The 16666-nt window shown below is 46.3% G+C and overlaps 1 protein-coding gene across 3 annotated transcripts in view; it reads right to left on the reverse strand.

Moving 5' to 3' along the window:
* Nucleotides 1-855: 855 nt before the first annotated feature.
* The window catches only part of HGS (hepatocyte growth factor-regulated tyrosine kinase substrate), a 126242-nt gene continuing 110431 nt past the window's right edge, over nucleotides 856-16666 (reverse strand). For all 3 annotated transcript variants that reach the window (XM_075349515.1, XM_075349514.1, XM_075349513.1), the window contains exon 21: nucleotides 856-3986. In XM_075349515.1, the coding sequence (XP_075205630.1) occupies nucleotides 3885-3986 (102 nt within the window). In that variant the 3' untranslated portion in view covers nucleotides 856-3884. The remainder of the gene's footprint in view (nucleotides 3987-16666) is intronic.

A 16666-nucleotide genomic window follows, 5' to 3' on the forward strand; every position in this document is an offset into this window, starting at 1 on the left:
TTGAGGCACTTCCATCCCTGGGAGTAGGGGGAGGTGGGCCTAGAGTCCAACTAGTGTAAACTCTGCTTACCTGGGAGATTCAGTCAGAGTGAGCTGAAACTTGAAGGGAGCAGGAGCTCCAGCCTGTGTGGCTGTGGACACGGACGGAGCTAGGCCTGTGTGGCGGCCCGTGGGATTGTGTGGAACTCTTTGGACTACTGTAAGGACGATTGCTCTGTTATCCGGTCCGAGGATTGTCGGGAAGGGCCCCCGAATCTGTTGTACGTGGACTTATCGTGTGCTGTTCCAGTGTTCTTGTGAATAAACCTGTTGGATCGTTCCTCGGCCTGTTGTCTCTCCTTGCTCTGCTGTACACCCCGTCACACAAAGTATCTATCCAGCTGTCATTTTTCTGGCTTTGCACATCAAAAACCATTCATTTCAGTATCATGCGTTTTTTTTCCCCCACTGCTGGTCACACGGATGTCACACAAACACACGGGCAGCCCACACACATTGATGGCCATATGGATGTCCAAAATGGACCGTGCAACACGTGTTTTGTTTTTTACACGGATGTGTAAAGGAGGTCTTCATAAGGAAATCCTGACAGCTTTGGGACTATAGGCAGGCTGTTACCTGCTATTAGCAGTATATAGTTTGTTTCTAAAGGCAGCTGCAAAGAACATGACTTCTCTGCAATTGTACCACTCAACATAGCAATTACAGCCAGTTGTTACCAAAGAATATTTAGACTACATTTCACCTTACATTTTACCATTACCTTATCTTCAGTACCTCCATGCCAGAGGCGTGAGATAAATTTCTTTGCAAGTAGATGTAAAGTGTAATTGAATACAATCAGGGAGAATAATCCAAGTTTCATATATGTTTATTTTCACTAAACCAATAGATTACTACAAGCGAGAATTCTGCGGTGCACGGGCTACAACAGCTGGCCCAAGACCGTCACAGTTTACAAGCACAAAAGCAGCAAAACACGCGGGGTCACCTATGATGGTAGATCACCCCGACAACATATTGTGCCCAATATGAATACCTCCACTGCCATGTACATGTAGGACTTTAAAGTTGCAGTACAGCTGAGAAAAGGAACACACGTTTGTCATATACAATTATAAGGAATAAAACTGAAGTCCCATAGGGAAAGAGTGAGAACATGATCCATTGGCTTGAAGGGACAAAGGCTATGTTATCTACACTTGAGGTGCTGGTGAATCAGACCTATTGTTCAGTTGAGAGGCCGATTGTTTGTAGCATACCTCAATTAGTCCAGCACAGCATCCGCACAATGATCCCTATACTTCAGGAACAGGAGATAAGTTATTTGATGGAGTCCTTCTGCTATAGAGCTGCACTGACTGACCGAGGAAGTAATGTCCTCATCCTGTCCAACCTAATAAAATAGCAGCTCTCTGGGGTTTTATTTTATTTTTTAAAAAGACGTTACTTTTTAAGACAACTTTTAGAGTATGCGCCAAATTATTATGAATTAACCCCAAATAGCTCTACATATCCCAAGATACTAGATCCGCCTTAGTATGACTTGCAATGATACCCGAGTCTTTGGGTTTAGACTTTATGGACATTCTAATATTCTGTGAACATTATTTTTATACGAAAAACTTAACAAAAGGCCGGGAAATCAATCATGGTCTATAGAAGTTCTCACTTAAATCAGAAATGTTTTTTTTTGTTTTTTTGCAGGAAAAATAGGTCATGTCTGGCATTGCAAAAGAGTGATAATGAGTCTCGTAAAGATTAAAAACAGTCATACAATCTCATGAACAAACAATGGTTTACACACTCGCTACATAAACATGTTGTGGTTCTATTTATTTCTTAATAATGGTCGTTTCAATTAACTAAAAACTTATACAATTGAGAGAAAAAAAAAGATGGATTCACATGCACTTTAAAGAACCTGCCAGAATCTCCGCCACATCCCCCAATTTATAGGACTATATAGCCTGTTTAAAAGATAAGCCAGCCAAAGTGAGAAATCTCATTCTGAATTTCTGTAGACAGTGGAACCTTGGTTTAGGAGAACAATCCGTTCTGGGAGCGTTCTTATAAACCAAGTTACTCGTTCAGCAAAGCAAGATTTCCCATAGGAAATAATGCAAGCTCAGACAATTCGTTCCAAAAACTTGTGCAATGTCCTGGTCCCCTATTGTGCCATTCCACACATGCACAAACACACAAACACAGAAGTATTATGCTCACCTTACCTTCCATTGCCTCGCCGCCCTCCTTGTTTGTGTAGTCCGCAGGTACAGGATGTGTATCGGGTAACCATCGCGACCAATGCCGGAGCTTCCGCTGCCAGAGCGCTAACATCAAAGGCATGAGTCGCTTGCCTCTGATTGGTCAGCCCGCTGCCTATGATAAGCGGCTGACAGCGAAAGTTCCTCCATAGTCGCAATGGTCTCCCGAACAAGGAGGATGGCGAGGGAACGGAAGGTAAGGTGAGCATAATATGTGTGTGTGTGTGTGTGTGTGTGTGTTTGTGTGGACTGTAAGAGCGAGTCAGAGAGAGATGAAAGTACGGAACCGGAAGTGTGTGCGGTGAGTATTTGCTCGTACAGCAAAGCATTGCTCGTAAACTGAGCTACAAATTTACAGCAAGCTTTGCTCGTATGGCGAAATGCTCGCACACCAAGTTACTCCTAAACCGAGGTTGCATTGTACATGAGGCTGAGGAGCGGGAAGTTCATCATCACACCCCAATGCACTTATAGACTCATGTATACAGAACTTCAAGATGAGAGGTCAGGCTACTGGAACAGCACTTTGTGTAGCCCTTTAAAAAATAAGCCAGTCTATATTTTATGACACCAAAGTGCTGTTCCAGCAGTGTGAAATCTTGAAGTAGGACGTGACGTTGAACTTCCATATTCTCGGCATCACATGCACAGAACTTACAAAATGAGATTTCGCACTGCTGGAACAGCCCTTTGTGGTCATAAAAGGATTGGCCAACTTATCTTTTAAAAGGGCTACATCGTCGTCTAAATGGTTTTGGAGCAGAGGGGGCGGAATTTGCAGGTTGTCTTTAATAAAAGGAATAGATCTTTTATAATTTGTCTGAAATAGCAATGATGGCAACACAATTCCCTTCTTATGTGAAAAATAAAAGTAATGATTAATGCATCTACATGTACTGTTAGGTATTCCCAATTGGCCATGATCCTATAGTACACGAGCAGTGTGAGATTTAAGAGAGACATGAAATACTGTCCGACATGATTGAATGTCTACTGTCATTACACGGAAGAAGCACCTAAACAGGTTTCAGAGAAGATTTACTTTTTTTATTATTGTTATTAGACTTAAACTTTAAAATTTTAGTTAGGAGTTCACTGTTGCCTTGATAAGTAGCTTCTCACTGGGGGTCTTTGTGTCAGGCCTCCCAACAGTCGGCTGCGACTCCCAAAGGGAAACTGCCACTGCCCAAGTATGTCTAAATCAATAGGCATCTTTGAAAATCATGGATGGTGGTCCACCAGATTAAGAGCAACCCCTCTACTAACCCTCTATGCCCCAATATATTATATGAAAGGTAGGCTTTTAGTAAAACAGTGATGCATCCTCTCCACATTAGTACTGGGTAAAAGACTTGATATAAAGATAAAGCGATCCGAAGACGAGGATAAGCTACAAAGATATTACAATGTTAGTTGATAGCAGAGGTTTAACAGCATCATGGATGTGAAAGAAGCTGGAAGGCAGACCAAAGGTGAAGCTAGGCAGACAGTGAAGATGGCAGTTACATACATGTAGTGTTTTACTGCAGCAGTACTGGCAAAGTATGCATGCTACACACGTCGTTAGGAACTGACGGCAGGGACAGGTTAAGTAAATGAATAGCAAGTCTTCTGGAATCAATCGAAGGAAATTAACTGGGCCTCGCTTCCGCCTGGCACCTGCTGCCCATGTGTTGCCTGCGGATGTGGAGGTTGCTGCTGACCAGCACCGACTGGCATCTACAAAGAGAAACATAATACAGCACCGATGAAAAATACTAGCATATGCCATAACAGATGGTATACAAAAGGCATTGATCATTATATTGTAAAACCTTTCCCTCTTATTCTAATCTTAAAGGCTCATGTCCACTTGCGATTTTCATGGGCGAGTGCGATCCGATAAAAAAAAAAACAAAAAAAAACGGATTGCACTTGCACCAGTGTAAAGGCCCTGTTACACACAGAGATAAATCTGCGGCAGATCTGTGGTTGCAGTGAAATTGTGGACAATCAGTGCCAGGTTTGTGGCTGTGTACAAATGGAACAATATGTCCATGATTTCACTGCAACCACAGATCTGCCAAAGATTTATCTCTGTGTGTGACGGGGCCTTTAATCTATGGGACAATGTCCTTTTGCTTAATTTTCTACGGCATGAATCGGGCTCTCGGTACAATCGCAGCATGCCGATCGGCTCATGCGTATGTAAAATTGCACTGCACTGGCATGCTATGTGAATGCACTGCGTTGCACGCAGAGACAGACCGCGGAGGAGATGTGGAGAAAATGTTCCCTCCCTCTTCTCCGCCCCTGTGATGCGATCGCAAGATCACTCGCTGTCGCATGACCCTCGGTTGACGCTCGCAGAAGAGGGTCATTAGCATATTGCTTCCGATGCTCTCGCATTGGAAGCGGTACACACGTGGACAAGAGCCCCAAGACTGCTAATTTGTATCCCATTTAAAAAAGTGGACTACAACAAGTGGCCTAAAGAGGACCTTCCACCACTTTCCATGAAGCATCAAGAAATCATGGCTTGCAGTGCAGACTGGATATATGCCCATGTAGCAGATGTGTGCAGATTTTTTGCACACAAAACTGCATGTTTTGGCAGGCAAAATGCAGCAAAAAAAAAAACCCCACAAACTTGTTTTTTTTTATGTTTTTGCAGGGTTTTATGCATATTTTTCCATTCATTTTTTTTTTAGCCATGGCGATCGTGGAGGTCCCTGCGTTGTACCCCTGCGATCGCCGCGGGGTCTCTGGCTGATGTCACAGCCAGCTCTCACTGCCCTGAGCGGTGCCTGTGCTGCTCCCGGTAATTTAACCCCCTGAATGCTGTGATCAATGTGACAGCATGCAGGAGGCAGAGTGGGATCGCTTACCTCACCCTGGCGATCAGGTCCCTGTAGTGCGATCACAGGGACCCGATCGCTGCCATGGCAACCCTGGGTTACTGAGCTACGGGGAGTCTCAAACACCATGACAGCTACATGGTGTGTGAGGCAAAATGTCAGTGCTGCTAGCGCAATACTGACAGATATAATTCACTGTAGTGATCAAGCACTGCATTGGGTTATATTCACAAGAAAAATCGCAGAAAGAATTGACATGTTGCTTCTTTTTTCTGCAACAAAATCTGCAAGGATAAAAGAAGCAACGTGTGCACGGCAAGTCAGGATTATCATAGACTTTGCTGGCATGTGTTTCTCCTTGCAATATTGATTAAAATCTGCAAAAAAAAAATGCATGAAAAAACGCTGCAAAAACGCAACATGTGCACACGGCCTAATACAATTTAAAAATAAAAACTATCCCCTATGATGCAGAGATATTGGATGGTAAAGTCTGGGCAATGATTTACAGTGGACACAACATTGAAATTGTTTCAGAAAATCAAATGTCCAAGAAAATGATTGTAATTACATGTTTTGTTATACATGTTTATTTCCTGGGTGGATACTGGAACACACACACACAAAAAAGACAAAATTACAAACTTTCACACAGAATCCCAAAAATGGCAGTACTAAATTGTTAGCACTATTCTAACTGTGGGTAAACAACTTTCAAGCCTGTGATGCTCATTCAAACTCACCTGTGGCAAGTAACAGCTGTGGACAATATGAAAATCACACATGAAAGCAGATAAAGGGGAGAAGTTGACAATCTTTGCATTGTGTGTCATTGTGTGCCACACTAAGCATGGAGAACAGAAAAAGGATAAGAGCACTGTAATGACTTGAGAACCAAAATTGTTCAAAAATTTCAACAATCTCAAGGTTACAAGTCCATCTTCAGAGATCTTGATGTTCCTTTGTACATCGTGTGCAATATAAATAGAGTTTACAACCCATGGCCCTGTACTTAATCTCCCTGGGCATGGATGTCAGAGAAAGTGATGAAAGGTTGCAACGCAGGATAGCACGGATGGTGTATAAGCAGCCCCCAATTAAGTTCCAAAGAAATTCAAGCTTTTCTTTAGAGTTACGATGTATCATTATCAGTGTCAGCGCAAACTATCCGTCCAGATTTAAATGAAATTAAACGCCATGGCAGGAGACCCAGGATGACCTCACTGCTAATACAGACATCAAAAAGCTAGACTGCAGTTTCCCAAAATGTATGTGAGGAAGCCAAAACCCTATTGGGAAACATGTTGTGGACAGAGGAGACCAAAATAAAGCTTTTTGGTAAAGCGCATCATTCTACTGTTTACCGAAAATGGAATGAGGCCTACAAAGAAAAAAAAAAAAGAACCACAGTACCTACAGTCAAATATGGTGGAGGTTCAAAGATATTTTGGGGTTATTTTGCTGCCTCTGGCACAGGTTGCCCTGACTCTGTGCAAGGCATCATGAAAGGATTTGAGGTTGCAATGTAGTGCCAAGTGTCAGAAAGCTGGGTTTGTGTCTTTGGTCTTCCAGTTGGATGACAACCCCAAAAATACGTCAAGAAGCCCCCAGAATTGAATGGAAACAAAGCGCTTGAAACTACTGAAGTGGCCAGAAATAAGTCAGCGTCTAAATCCCATTGAACATGTATGGAAAGATCTTAAAAAGTGCTGTTGGGAGAAGGTTCCATTCAAATATGAGAGACCTGGAGCAGTTTGCAAAAGAAGAGTGGCCCAAAATTCCAGTTGAGAGGTGGAAGAAGCTGTGGATGGTTATAGGAAGCGATTGATTGCAATTATTTATTCCAAATGACGTGCAAAAAATACTATGTTGACAGTGCAACAGTTTTGTCCTGCACATTTTTGGGGTTTTGTGAGATTATGTCCAGTTTGCCTTTTTATCAGTTTGTGTGTGTTGTTCCAATATATATACAAAAGGAAATAAACTTTTGTATGACAAAACGTGTAATTGCAATCATTTCCTGGGAGAAATACTTCATTTTCTGAAACAATGTCAAGTGTGCCCACCTTTCGGCCATGACTGTACATAGTTCAAGTGGGCATTATCAGAAATGTGTTTCTGGGGACCTGCACTCATTCCCCTCCATGAGGCTGACCAATGGAAAGCAGGCAGCAATATATAAAGGAGAAAAGAACACACTCCCCTCACTGATCTCCACAGCTATTGTGTAGAGTGACGGCAGAGGTGATGTATCAATACAAATTCTTCCAGCTCTCATCAGATGACTGTCTATATGAGGGAGGGGGAGCATGAGACATGCTATGTTTGTACTGATACATAACTAAGAACTGCTGTATGTACAGTAGCTGCAGACAGTGAGGAAGGAGTGGGGGGGGGTTTCTCGCCTGTAGGACGCTGTCTGCTTATGATTGGACAATGTCATGCAGGGGAGGAAGTACAAACCATCAGACAAAACTCAGTTAAACTTAAACACTTCACGACTGGGCTAATTTATGTTTTTGCATTCCTGTTTTTACTTCCCTTCATCTAAGAGCCATATCTTTTTCTGTCCAGATAGACCCATGAGAACTTGTTTTTTGCGGGATGAGTTGAACTTTAGAACGACACCATTATTTTTACCACATAAGGTACTGGTAAATAGGGATACATTGTGAAAAAAAAAAACAACTATTCTAACATTTTATTTTTTTTTGGGGGGGTGGATTGTTTTTACGGTGTACATTGTGTGGCAAAAATAACCTAGCAATAAGATTCTCCTCTTACGTAAAAACGATATCTCCCATGCACCACTCCAACAGTTTGTGCTACTTGGTGTGCCTCTCCATATGCCACATATCAAGTCAATATTACAGTATCCAAGGCACCAAAAACTCCTTCATTAGGCTGAAAAAACTATTGATCCAAGTATACATGAAGGGAACAGCAATGTTTTGGCCAACACAGGGACTTTATCAAGCCATAAAAAAATGTACACAATACCAATATACCAAACACAGTGCCATTTAACCCCTTAAGGACGAAGCCAGTTTTGTACTTAATGCCCAGGCCATTTTTTGCAATTCTGACCAGTGTCACTTTATAAGGCTATAACTCTGGAACGCTTCAATGGATCCTGGTGATTCTGAGATTGTTTTTTCGTGACATATTGGGCTTCATGTTAGAGGTAAATTTAGGATGATTTTTTTTTTATTTTATTTGTGAAAAAAATCTGAAATTTGACAAAAAAATAAAAAATTTTGCAAGTTTCAAACTTTTAATTTTTATGCCCATAAACCGGAGAGTTATGTCACACAACATAGTTAATAAATAAATTCCCCACTTGTCTACTTTAGATCAGCGCAATTTTTGAAACAAAATTTTTTGGGGTTAGGAAGTTAGAAGGGTTCAAAGTTCATCAGCAATTTCCCATTTTTTCAACAAAATTTACAAAACCATTTTTTTAGGGACCACATCACATTTGAAGTGACTTTGAGAGGCCTGGGTGACAGAAAATACCCAAAAGTGACACCATTCTAAAACCTGCACCCCTCAAGGTACTCAAAACCACATCAAAGAAGTTTATTAACCCTTCAGGTGCTTCACAGGAACTAAAGTAATGTGGAATGAAAAAAAATAAAAATTAACATTTTACCTAAAAATGTTACTTTAGCACTAATTTTCTTACTTTTTCAAGAGGTAACACCAAAAATTGGACCTCACAGTTTGTTACCCACTTTCTTAAGGGCGCGCCGATACCCCACATGTGGTCAGAAACCTTTGTTTGGGTAAATGGGAGAGCTCAGAATGAAAGGAGCAATATTTGAAGTTTGGAAAGCAAATTTGGCTGAAACAGATTGCGGGCACCATGTTGCTTTTACAGATCCCCTAAGGAACCTAAACAGCAGGAACCCCCCTCAAGTGACCCCATTTTGGAAACTAGACCCCTTAAGGCTTCTATCGAGGGGTATACTGAGCATTTTGGACCCACAGGTACTTCACAGATTTTGATAACGTTACTTTGTCATATTGAAAATTGTAATTTTTTTCTCAAAAATGTTGCTTTAGCATCAATTCTCTCACTTTTTCAACAGGTAATTCCAAAAATTTGACCCAAATGTTTGTTACCCACTTTTTTATGAGCGCGGTGATACCTCACATGTGGTCTGAAACCTTTGTTTGGACAAATGTCAGGGCTTGGAACGAAAGGAGCAATATTTGAATTTTGGAAAGGAAATTTGGCTGAAAAAGATTGCAGGCACCATGTTGCATTTGGAGGACCCCTAAGGTATGTAAACAGCAAAAAACCACCACAAGTGACCCCATATTGGAAACTAGGCCTCTCAAGGAATTTATCTAGATGTTTGGTGAGTACCCTGAACCCCCAGGTGCTTCACAGAAGTTTATAACGTTGAGCCATGAAAATAAAAAAATAAAATTTTACCACAAAATTGTTACTTCAACCAGGTAGCTTTTTTTTTCACAAGGGTAACAGGAAAAAAATCACCATGAAATTTATTGTGCAATTTCTCCTGAGTTTGGTGATATCTTATATGTGGTGGAAATCAACTGTTTGGGCACACAGCAGGTCTTGGAAGGGAAGGAGTGCAATTTGACTGAACATTTGGCTGGAATAATTAGTGGACGCTATGTCGCATTTGGAAAGCCCCTAAAGTGCCTAAACAGTGGAGGCCCCCCACAAGTGACCCCATTCTGGAATCAAGAAACCTCAAGGCTTTTATCTAGGTGTATAGTGAGCATTTTGAATCCACGAATACTTCACAGAATTTGATAAGCTTAGGTTGCCATATTGAAAATTTTCATTTTTTTCACAAAAATGTTTCTTTAGCATCACATTTCTCACTTTTTCAAGAGGCAACAACAAAACGTGGACCCCACAGGTTGTTATCCAATTTCTTGTGAGCGCAGGGATACCCCATATGTGGCCAAAAACCTCTGTTTGGATATATGGGAGGGCTTGGAATGGAAGGAGCACCATTTGAATTTTGGAAAAGTTGAAATAAATTGTGCGCACCATGTCACATTAGCAGGGCCTCTTGGGTACCTATACATTAGAAACCCCCCACAAATGACTCCATTTTGGAAACTGGACCCCTCAAGGATTTTATTCAGGAGTATAGTAAGCATTTTGAATCCACAGGTACTTCACAAAAATGTTGCTGTAGCAACAAATTTCTCACTTTTAGGCTATGTGGCCATGATCCAGCGACACGGCGTCCAGTACACAGTGTCAAGCCTTCCTACAGAGATGTGAGTGTTGTCCACGGGAGAACGCAGCTGCCCATGCCCACGATTTGGGTTCAGGCTGCTGTGGAGCTCTATGCTACCTGCAGAGCACACTCCTCTCCGCAGCATAAATTGACATGCTGAGGCTCGGGAAGCTGCGCCACAGGTCGGTTTATGCTGCGGAGAAAAGAAGCACATTGGGCATGGGATTTCTAAAAATCCTTCCACTGTGCTTCTACTGCACAACGCAGCGTTATGGACGCAGGAAAAACACTCTGCGCCCAAAACGCTGCAAACCCTGATTGTGGACACAGCCTAAAATGCTACAATGGATGAATGGATAGATGTCAAACATATATAACGTCCCACCCACTGCATATTCTAAGCTGGCGCCCTTTAGTGCCTTTCATGTGGCACTAAAGGGTGCCTAGCCTTGTATTTAGCCCAAAAAGAAAAAAAATAATTAAAATAAATGACGTTGGGTCCCCCCTATTTTTGATAGCCAGCTAGGGTAAAGCAGACAGCTGTAGCCTGCAAACCACAGCTGACAGCTTCACCTTGGCTGGTGATCAATTTGGAGGGCTCCCCAAGCTGTTTTTTTTTTTTTAATTATTTATAAATAAATAATTAAAAAACAAACAAACGTAGGGTCCCCCCAAATTAGATCACCAGTCAAGGTGAAGCTGACAGCTGGGGTCTGGTATTCTCAGGGTGGGAAGAGCCATGGTTATTGGACTCTTCCCAGCCTAAAAGAAGGGAATTTTGTTTACTTACCGTAAATTCCTTTTCTTCTAGCTCCTATTGGGAGACCCAGACAATCGGGTGTATAGCTTCTGCCTCCGGAGGCCACACAAAGTATTACACTTTAAATAGTGTAACCCCTCCCCTCTGCCTATACACCCTCCCGTGGATCACGGGCTCCTCAGTTTTGGTGCAAAAGCAGGAAGGAGAAAACTTATAAATTGTTCGAGGGTAAATTCAATCCGAAGGATGTTCGGAGAACTGAAGACCATGAACCAAAAGAACAATTCAACATGAACAACATGTGTACACAAAAGAACAACCAGCCCGAAGGGTACAGGGGCGGGTGCTGGGTCTCCCAATAGGAGCTAGAAGAAAAGGAATTTACGGTAAGTAAACAAAATTCCCTTCTTCTTTGTCGCTCCATTGGGAGACCCAGACAATTGGGACGTCCAAGAGCAGTCCCTGGGTGGGTAAAAGAATACCTCGATAAAAAGAGCCGAAAAACGGCCCCCTCTTACAGGTGGGCAACCGCCGCCTGAAGGACTCGCCTACCTAGACTGGCGTCTGCCGAAGCATAGGTATGCACTTGAGTGTTTCGTGAAAGTGTGCAGACTAGACCACGTAAGCTGCCTGACACACCTGCTGAGCTGTAGCCCGGTGCCGCAATGCCCAGGACGCACCCACGACTCTGGTAGAATGGGCTTTCAGCCCTGAAGGAAGCGGAAGCCCAGAAGAACGGTAGGCTTCGAGAATCGGTTCCTTGATCCACCGAGCCAAGGTTGACCTGGAAGCCTGAGAGCCCTTACGCTGGCCAGCGACAAGGACAAAGAGCGCATCTGAACGACGCAGGGGCGCCGTGCGAGACACGTAGAGCCGAAGTGCTCTCACAAGATCCAAAGAGTGCAAATCCTTTTCACACTGGTGAATTGGATTAGGACAAAATGAAGGCAAGGAGATATCCTGATTGAGATGAAAAGGGGATACCACCTTAGGGAGAAATTCCGGGACCGGACGCAGAACCACCTTATCCTGGTGAAACACCAGGAAGGGGGCTTTGCATGACAGCGCTGCGAGCTCAGACACTCTCCGAAATGATGTGACTGCCACTAGGAAGGCCACCTTCTGCGAAAGACGTGATAGAGAGACATCCCGCAGCGGCTAGAAAGGTGGTTTTTGAAGAGCCGTTAGAACCCTGTTAAGATCCCAGGGTTCCAGCGGACGCTTGTAAGGTGGGACTATGTGGCAAACTCCCTACAGGAACGTGCGGACCTGCGGAAGCCTGGCTAGACACTTTTGAAAAAACACGGAGAGCGCCGATACTTGGCCCTTGAGAGAGCCGAGTGACAAACCCTTGTCCATTCCAGATTGAAGGAATGAAAGAAAAGTGGGTAAGGCAAACGTCCATGGAGGAAAACCGTTATTAGCGCACCAGGATAGGAAGATTTGTCAAGACCTGTAATAGATCTTGGCGGACGTAGGCTTCATGGCCTGTCTCATGGTGGCAATGACATCCTGAGATAACCCTGAAGACGCTAGGAGCCAGGACTCAATGGCCACACAGTCAGGTTGAGGGCCACAGAATTAAGATGGAAAAACAGGCCTTGTGACAGCAAGTCTGGGCGGTCTGGAAGCGCCCACGGTTGACCCACCGTGAGATGCCACAGATCCGGATACCACGACCGCCTCGGCCAGTCTGGAGCGACGAGAATGGCGCGACGGCAGTCGGACCTGATCTTGCGTAGCACTCTGGGCAGCATCGCCAGAGGAGGAAACACATAAGGCAGTCGAAACTGCGACCAATCCTGGACTAACGCGTCCGCCGCCAGAGCTCTGTGATCCTGAGACCGTGCCATGAATGCCGGGACCTTGTTGTTGTGCCGTGACGCCATGAGATCGACGTCCGGCGTTCCCCAGCGGCGACAGATCTCTCGAAACACGTCTGGGTGCAGAGACCATTCCCCCGCGTCCATGCCCTGACGACTGAGAAAATCTGCTTCCCAGTTTTCTACGCCCGGGATGTGAACTGCGGAGATGGTGGAGGCTGTGGCTTCCACCCACTGCAGAATCCGTCGGACTTCCTGGAAGGCTAGACGACTGCGAGTGCCGCCTTGGTGGTTGATGTAGGCGACGGCAGTGGCGTTGTCCGACTGGATACGGATCTGCCTGCCCTCCAGCCACCGATGAAAAGCCAATAGGGCTAGATACACTGCCCTTATCTCCAGTATATTGATCTGAAGGGATGACTATCGGAGTCCAGGTTCCCTGAGCCCTGTGGTGGAGAAAAACCGCTCCCCAACCTGACAGGCTCGCGTCCGTGGTGACCACAGCCCAGGTTGGGGGTAGGAAGGATTTTCCCCGCGACAGAGAATTGGGAAGGAGCCACCACTGAAGTGACGTCTTGGTTGCAAGGGAAAGAGAGACGTTCTTGTCGAGGGAAGCCGCACTCTTGTCCCATTTGCGGAGAATGTCCCATTGGAGTGGCCGTAGATGGAATTGTGCGAACGGGACTGCCTCTATAGCTGCCACCATCTTCCCCAGGAAGTGCATGAGGCGCCTTAAGGGGTGTGACTGACTCCGAAGAAGGGATTGCACCCCTGCCTGCAGAGAAAGCTGTTTGTCGCTCGGAAGCTTGACTAACGCTTGCTGGGTATGAAACTCCATCCCAAGGTACGTCAGTGATTGGGTCGGTGTCAACTTGGATTTCGGGAAGTTGATGATCCACCCGAACCGCTGGAGAGTCGCCAGAGCGACGGATAGACTTTGTTGACACGCCACCTGAGACGGGACCCTGACTAGGAGATCGTCCAAGTAGGGGGATCACCGAGTGGCCCTGAGAATGCAGGACCGCCACAACGGATGCCATGACTTTGGTGAAAACCCGTGGGGCTGTCGCCAAGCCGAAAGGCAATGCCACGAACTGAAGGTGTTCGTCCCCGATGGCGAAACGCAGGAAACGTTGATGTTCGGGTGCGATCGGTACATGGAGATAAGCATCCTTGATGTCGATCGATGCTAGGAAGTCTCCTTGTGACATCGAGGCGATGACCGAGCGGAGAGATTCCATCCGAAAGCGTCTGGTTCTCACATGTCTGTTGAGTAGCTTGAGGTCCAGAACGGGACGGAATGACCCGTCCTTTTTTGGCACCACGAACAAGTTGGAGAAAAATCTGCGACCACGTTCCTGAAGGGGAACGGGGATCACAACTCCTTCCATCTTTAGAGCGTTCACTGCCTGAAAAAGTGCGTCGGCCTGAGCGGGGGGCGGAGAGGTTCTGAAGAAACGAGCCGCAGGACGAGAGCTGAACTCTATCCTGTAACCATGAGACAGAATGTCTCTCACCCATCGGTCTTGAACATGTGGTCACCAGGCGTCGCCAAAGCGGGAGAGCCTGCCACCGACCGAGGATGCGGCTAGGGGAGGCCGAGAGTCATGAGGAAGCCGTCTTGGAGGCAGTGCCTCCTGCGGCCTTTTGCGGGCGTGACTTGGATCGCCACGCATAGGAGTTCCTCTGGCCTTTCTCCGGCCTGTTGGACGAAGAGGATTGGGACTTGGCGGAGGGACGAAAGGACCGAAACCTCGATTGGATTTTTCTCTGTTGAGGTCTCTTAGGTTTGGCCTGGGGTAAGGAGGAATCCTTTCCTTTGGATTCCTTAATAATCTCATCCAATCGTTCGCCAAACAAACGGTCGCCAGAAAACGGCAAACCAGTTAAGAACCTCTTGGAAGCCGAGTCTGCCTTCCATTCGCGCAGCCACATGGCCCTGCGGACTGCCACGGAGTTAGCAGATGCTACCGCCGTACGGCTAGCGGAGTCCAGGATGGCGTTCATGGCGTAGGACGAAAAGGCTGACGCCTGAGCGGTCAAAGACGCAACTTGCGGAGCAGAATTCCGTGTGACAGCATTAATCTCAGTCAGACAAGCCGAGATTGCTTGGAGTGCCCACACGGCTGCAAAGGCCGGGGCGAAAGACGCGCCCGTGGCCTCATAGATGGACTTCACCAGGAGCTCTCTCTGTCTGTCAGTGGCATCCTTCAGGGATGAGCCATCTGCAACAGACACCACGGACCTAGCCGCCAATCTGGAGACTGGAGGATCCACCTTGGTACAGTGAGCCCAACCCTTAACGACTTCAGATGGGAAGGGGTAACGCGTGTCAGTGAGGCGTTAAGCAAAGCGCTTGTCCGGGACCGCTCTGGGCTTCTGGACAGCATCCCTGAAGTTAGAATGATCAAAAAACGTATTGCGCGTACGTTTGGGGAACCGAAACTGGTGTTTCTTCAGCGCTCTATTGGGAGACCCAGACGATTGGGGTATAGCTACTGCCCTCCGGAGGCCACACAAAGCACTACATCAAAAGTGCAAGGCCCCTCCCCCTCTGGCTATACCCCCCCGTGGTATCACGGGTTCTCCAGTTTTAGCTTTGTGTGCGAAGGAGGTCAGACATTCCATGCATAGCTCCACAGATTTTAGTCAGCAGTAGCTGCTGACTATTTCGGATGGAAGAAAAGAGGACACATATAGTGTTCCCAGCATGCTCCCTTCTCACCCCTGGATGGTGTTGTAAGGTTGAGGTACCTATTGCTGGTACAGGGCTGGAGCCTGACATGCTGTTTTCCTTCCACATCCCCTTGTAGGGCTCTGTGGAAGTGGGATCCTGCCGGCCTCTCAGCTCTGATGCCGGGCTCCATCCACAGACCCATTAGAACCTGATGGAGACGGAGCAGGAGTACGATCAGGGACAGGCCCTGCATCATACAGGTACTCTGTGTCCCCGGCAGGCACAGACACACTCCGGGCTGGCTGGGTGTTGTAGTGCGCCGGGGACCGCAACGTGGAGTTGGTGTCCCTACAGATTACTGGGGGATTGTTTGTGTTTGGGAACGCAGCGCCGACCCCCTCTGGACCGGGCGGCGCTGCTGTGACTTGTGGTGCGCCGGGGATCCGCCGTCCGCGCTTTTACGGCGGCGGCGGTTATAAATTTAGTCCCCGGCTTTTTGGGCCTAGGACGCCGGCAGCTCCGTTTCGTTCCCGCCCCCACCCTGTCATTCAGGGTAGGGGAGAGACGCTGTTCGTTAGCAGCGACGAGGGCTGGAGCCTGATTTACATGCTCCAGCCCTCTCACTTGGCACAGAGGGAAGCAGGCTTCCCGCTCTTGGCCAGGAACGCCCAGGGCCCGCCCCCCTTCCTCTCTAGAGACGCCGGCAGCCATTACATGCATGTCTGGCTGGAGGAAGGACGCAAGGCTCTGGGAGACCTGGACTAGGGGCTATCTGGCGACCACACACCCGCTTTTTAAGCGGGCGGTAAGCGATTTTTCTGTGCTGGTCCCTCTAGTGCCTCACTGTGTGTCAGTGTACTGGGTACATATATATAGATATTGTATTTCTTGCACTGTGAGGTGCGCTTCTGGCTGCATATCCCAGATCGCTCTGTGGAAGCAGCAACATGTCATCCTCAAAACGCAAGGCGGCCAAGGGACGCTCACCCAGAAAGGCGTTTCTCTAAACGATCTAAAGATACGCGTTTCCCTTTCCCCCCTGAGGTGGTCAAGCGCTGGACACAGTGTCCAAAG

Source organism: Anomaloglossus baeobatrachus, chromosome 5 (assembly GCF_048569485.1).
Source record: "Anomaloglossus baeobatrachus isolate aAnoBae1 chromosome 5, aAnoBae1.hap1, whole genome shotgun sequence".
Taxonomy (NCBI): domain Eukaryota; kingdom Metazoa; phylum Chordata; class Amphibia; order Anura; family Aromobatidae; genus Anomaloglossus; species Anomaloglossus baeobatrachus.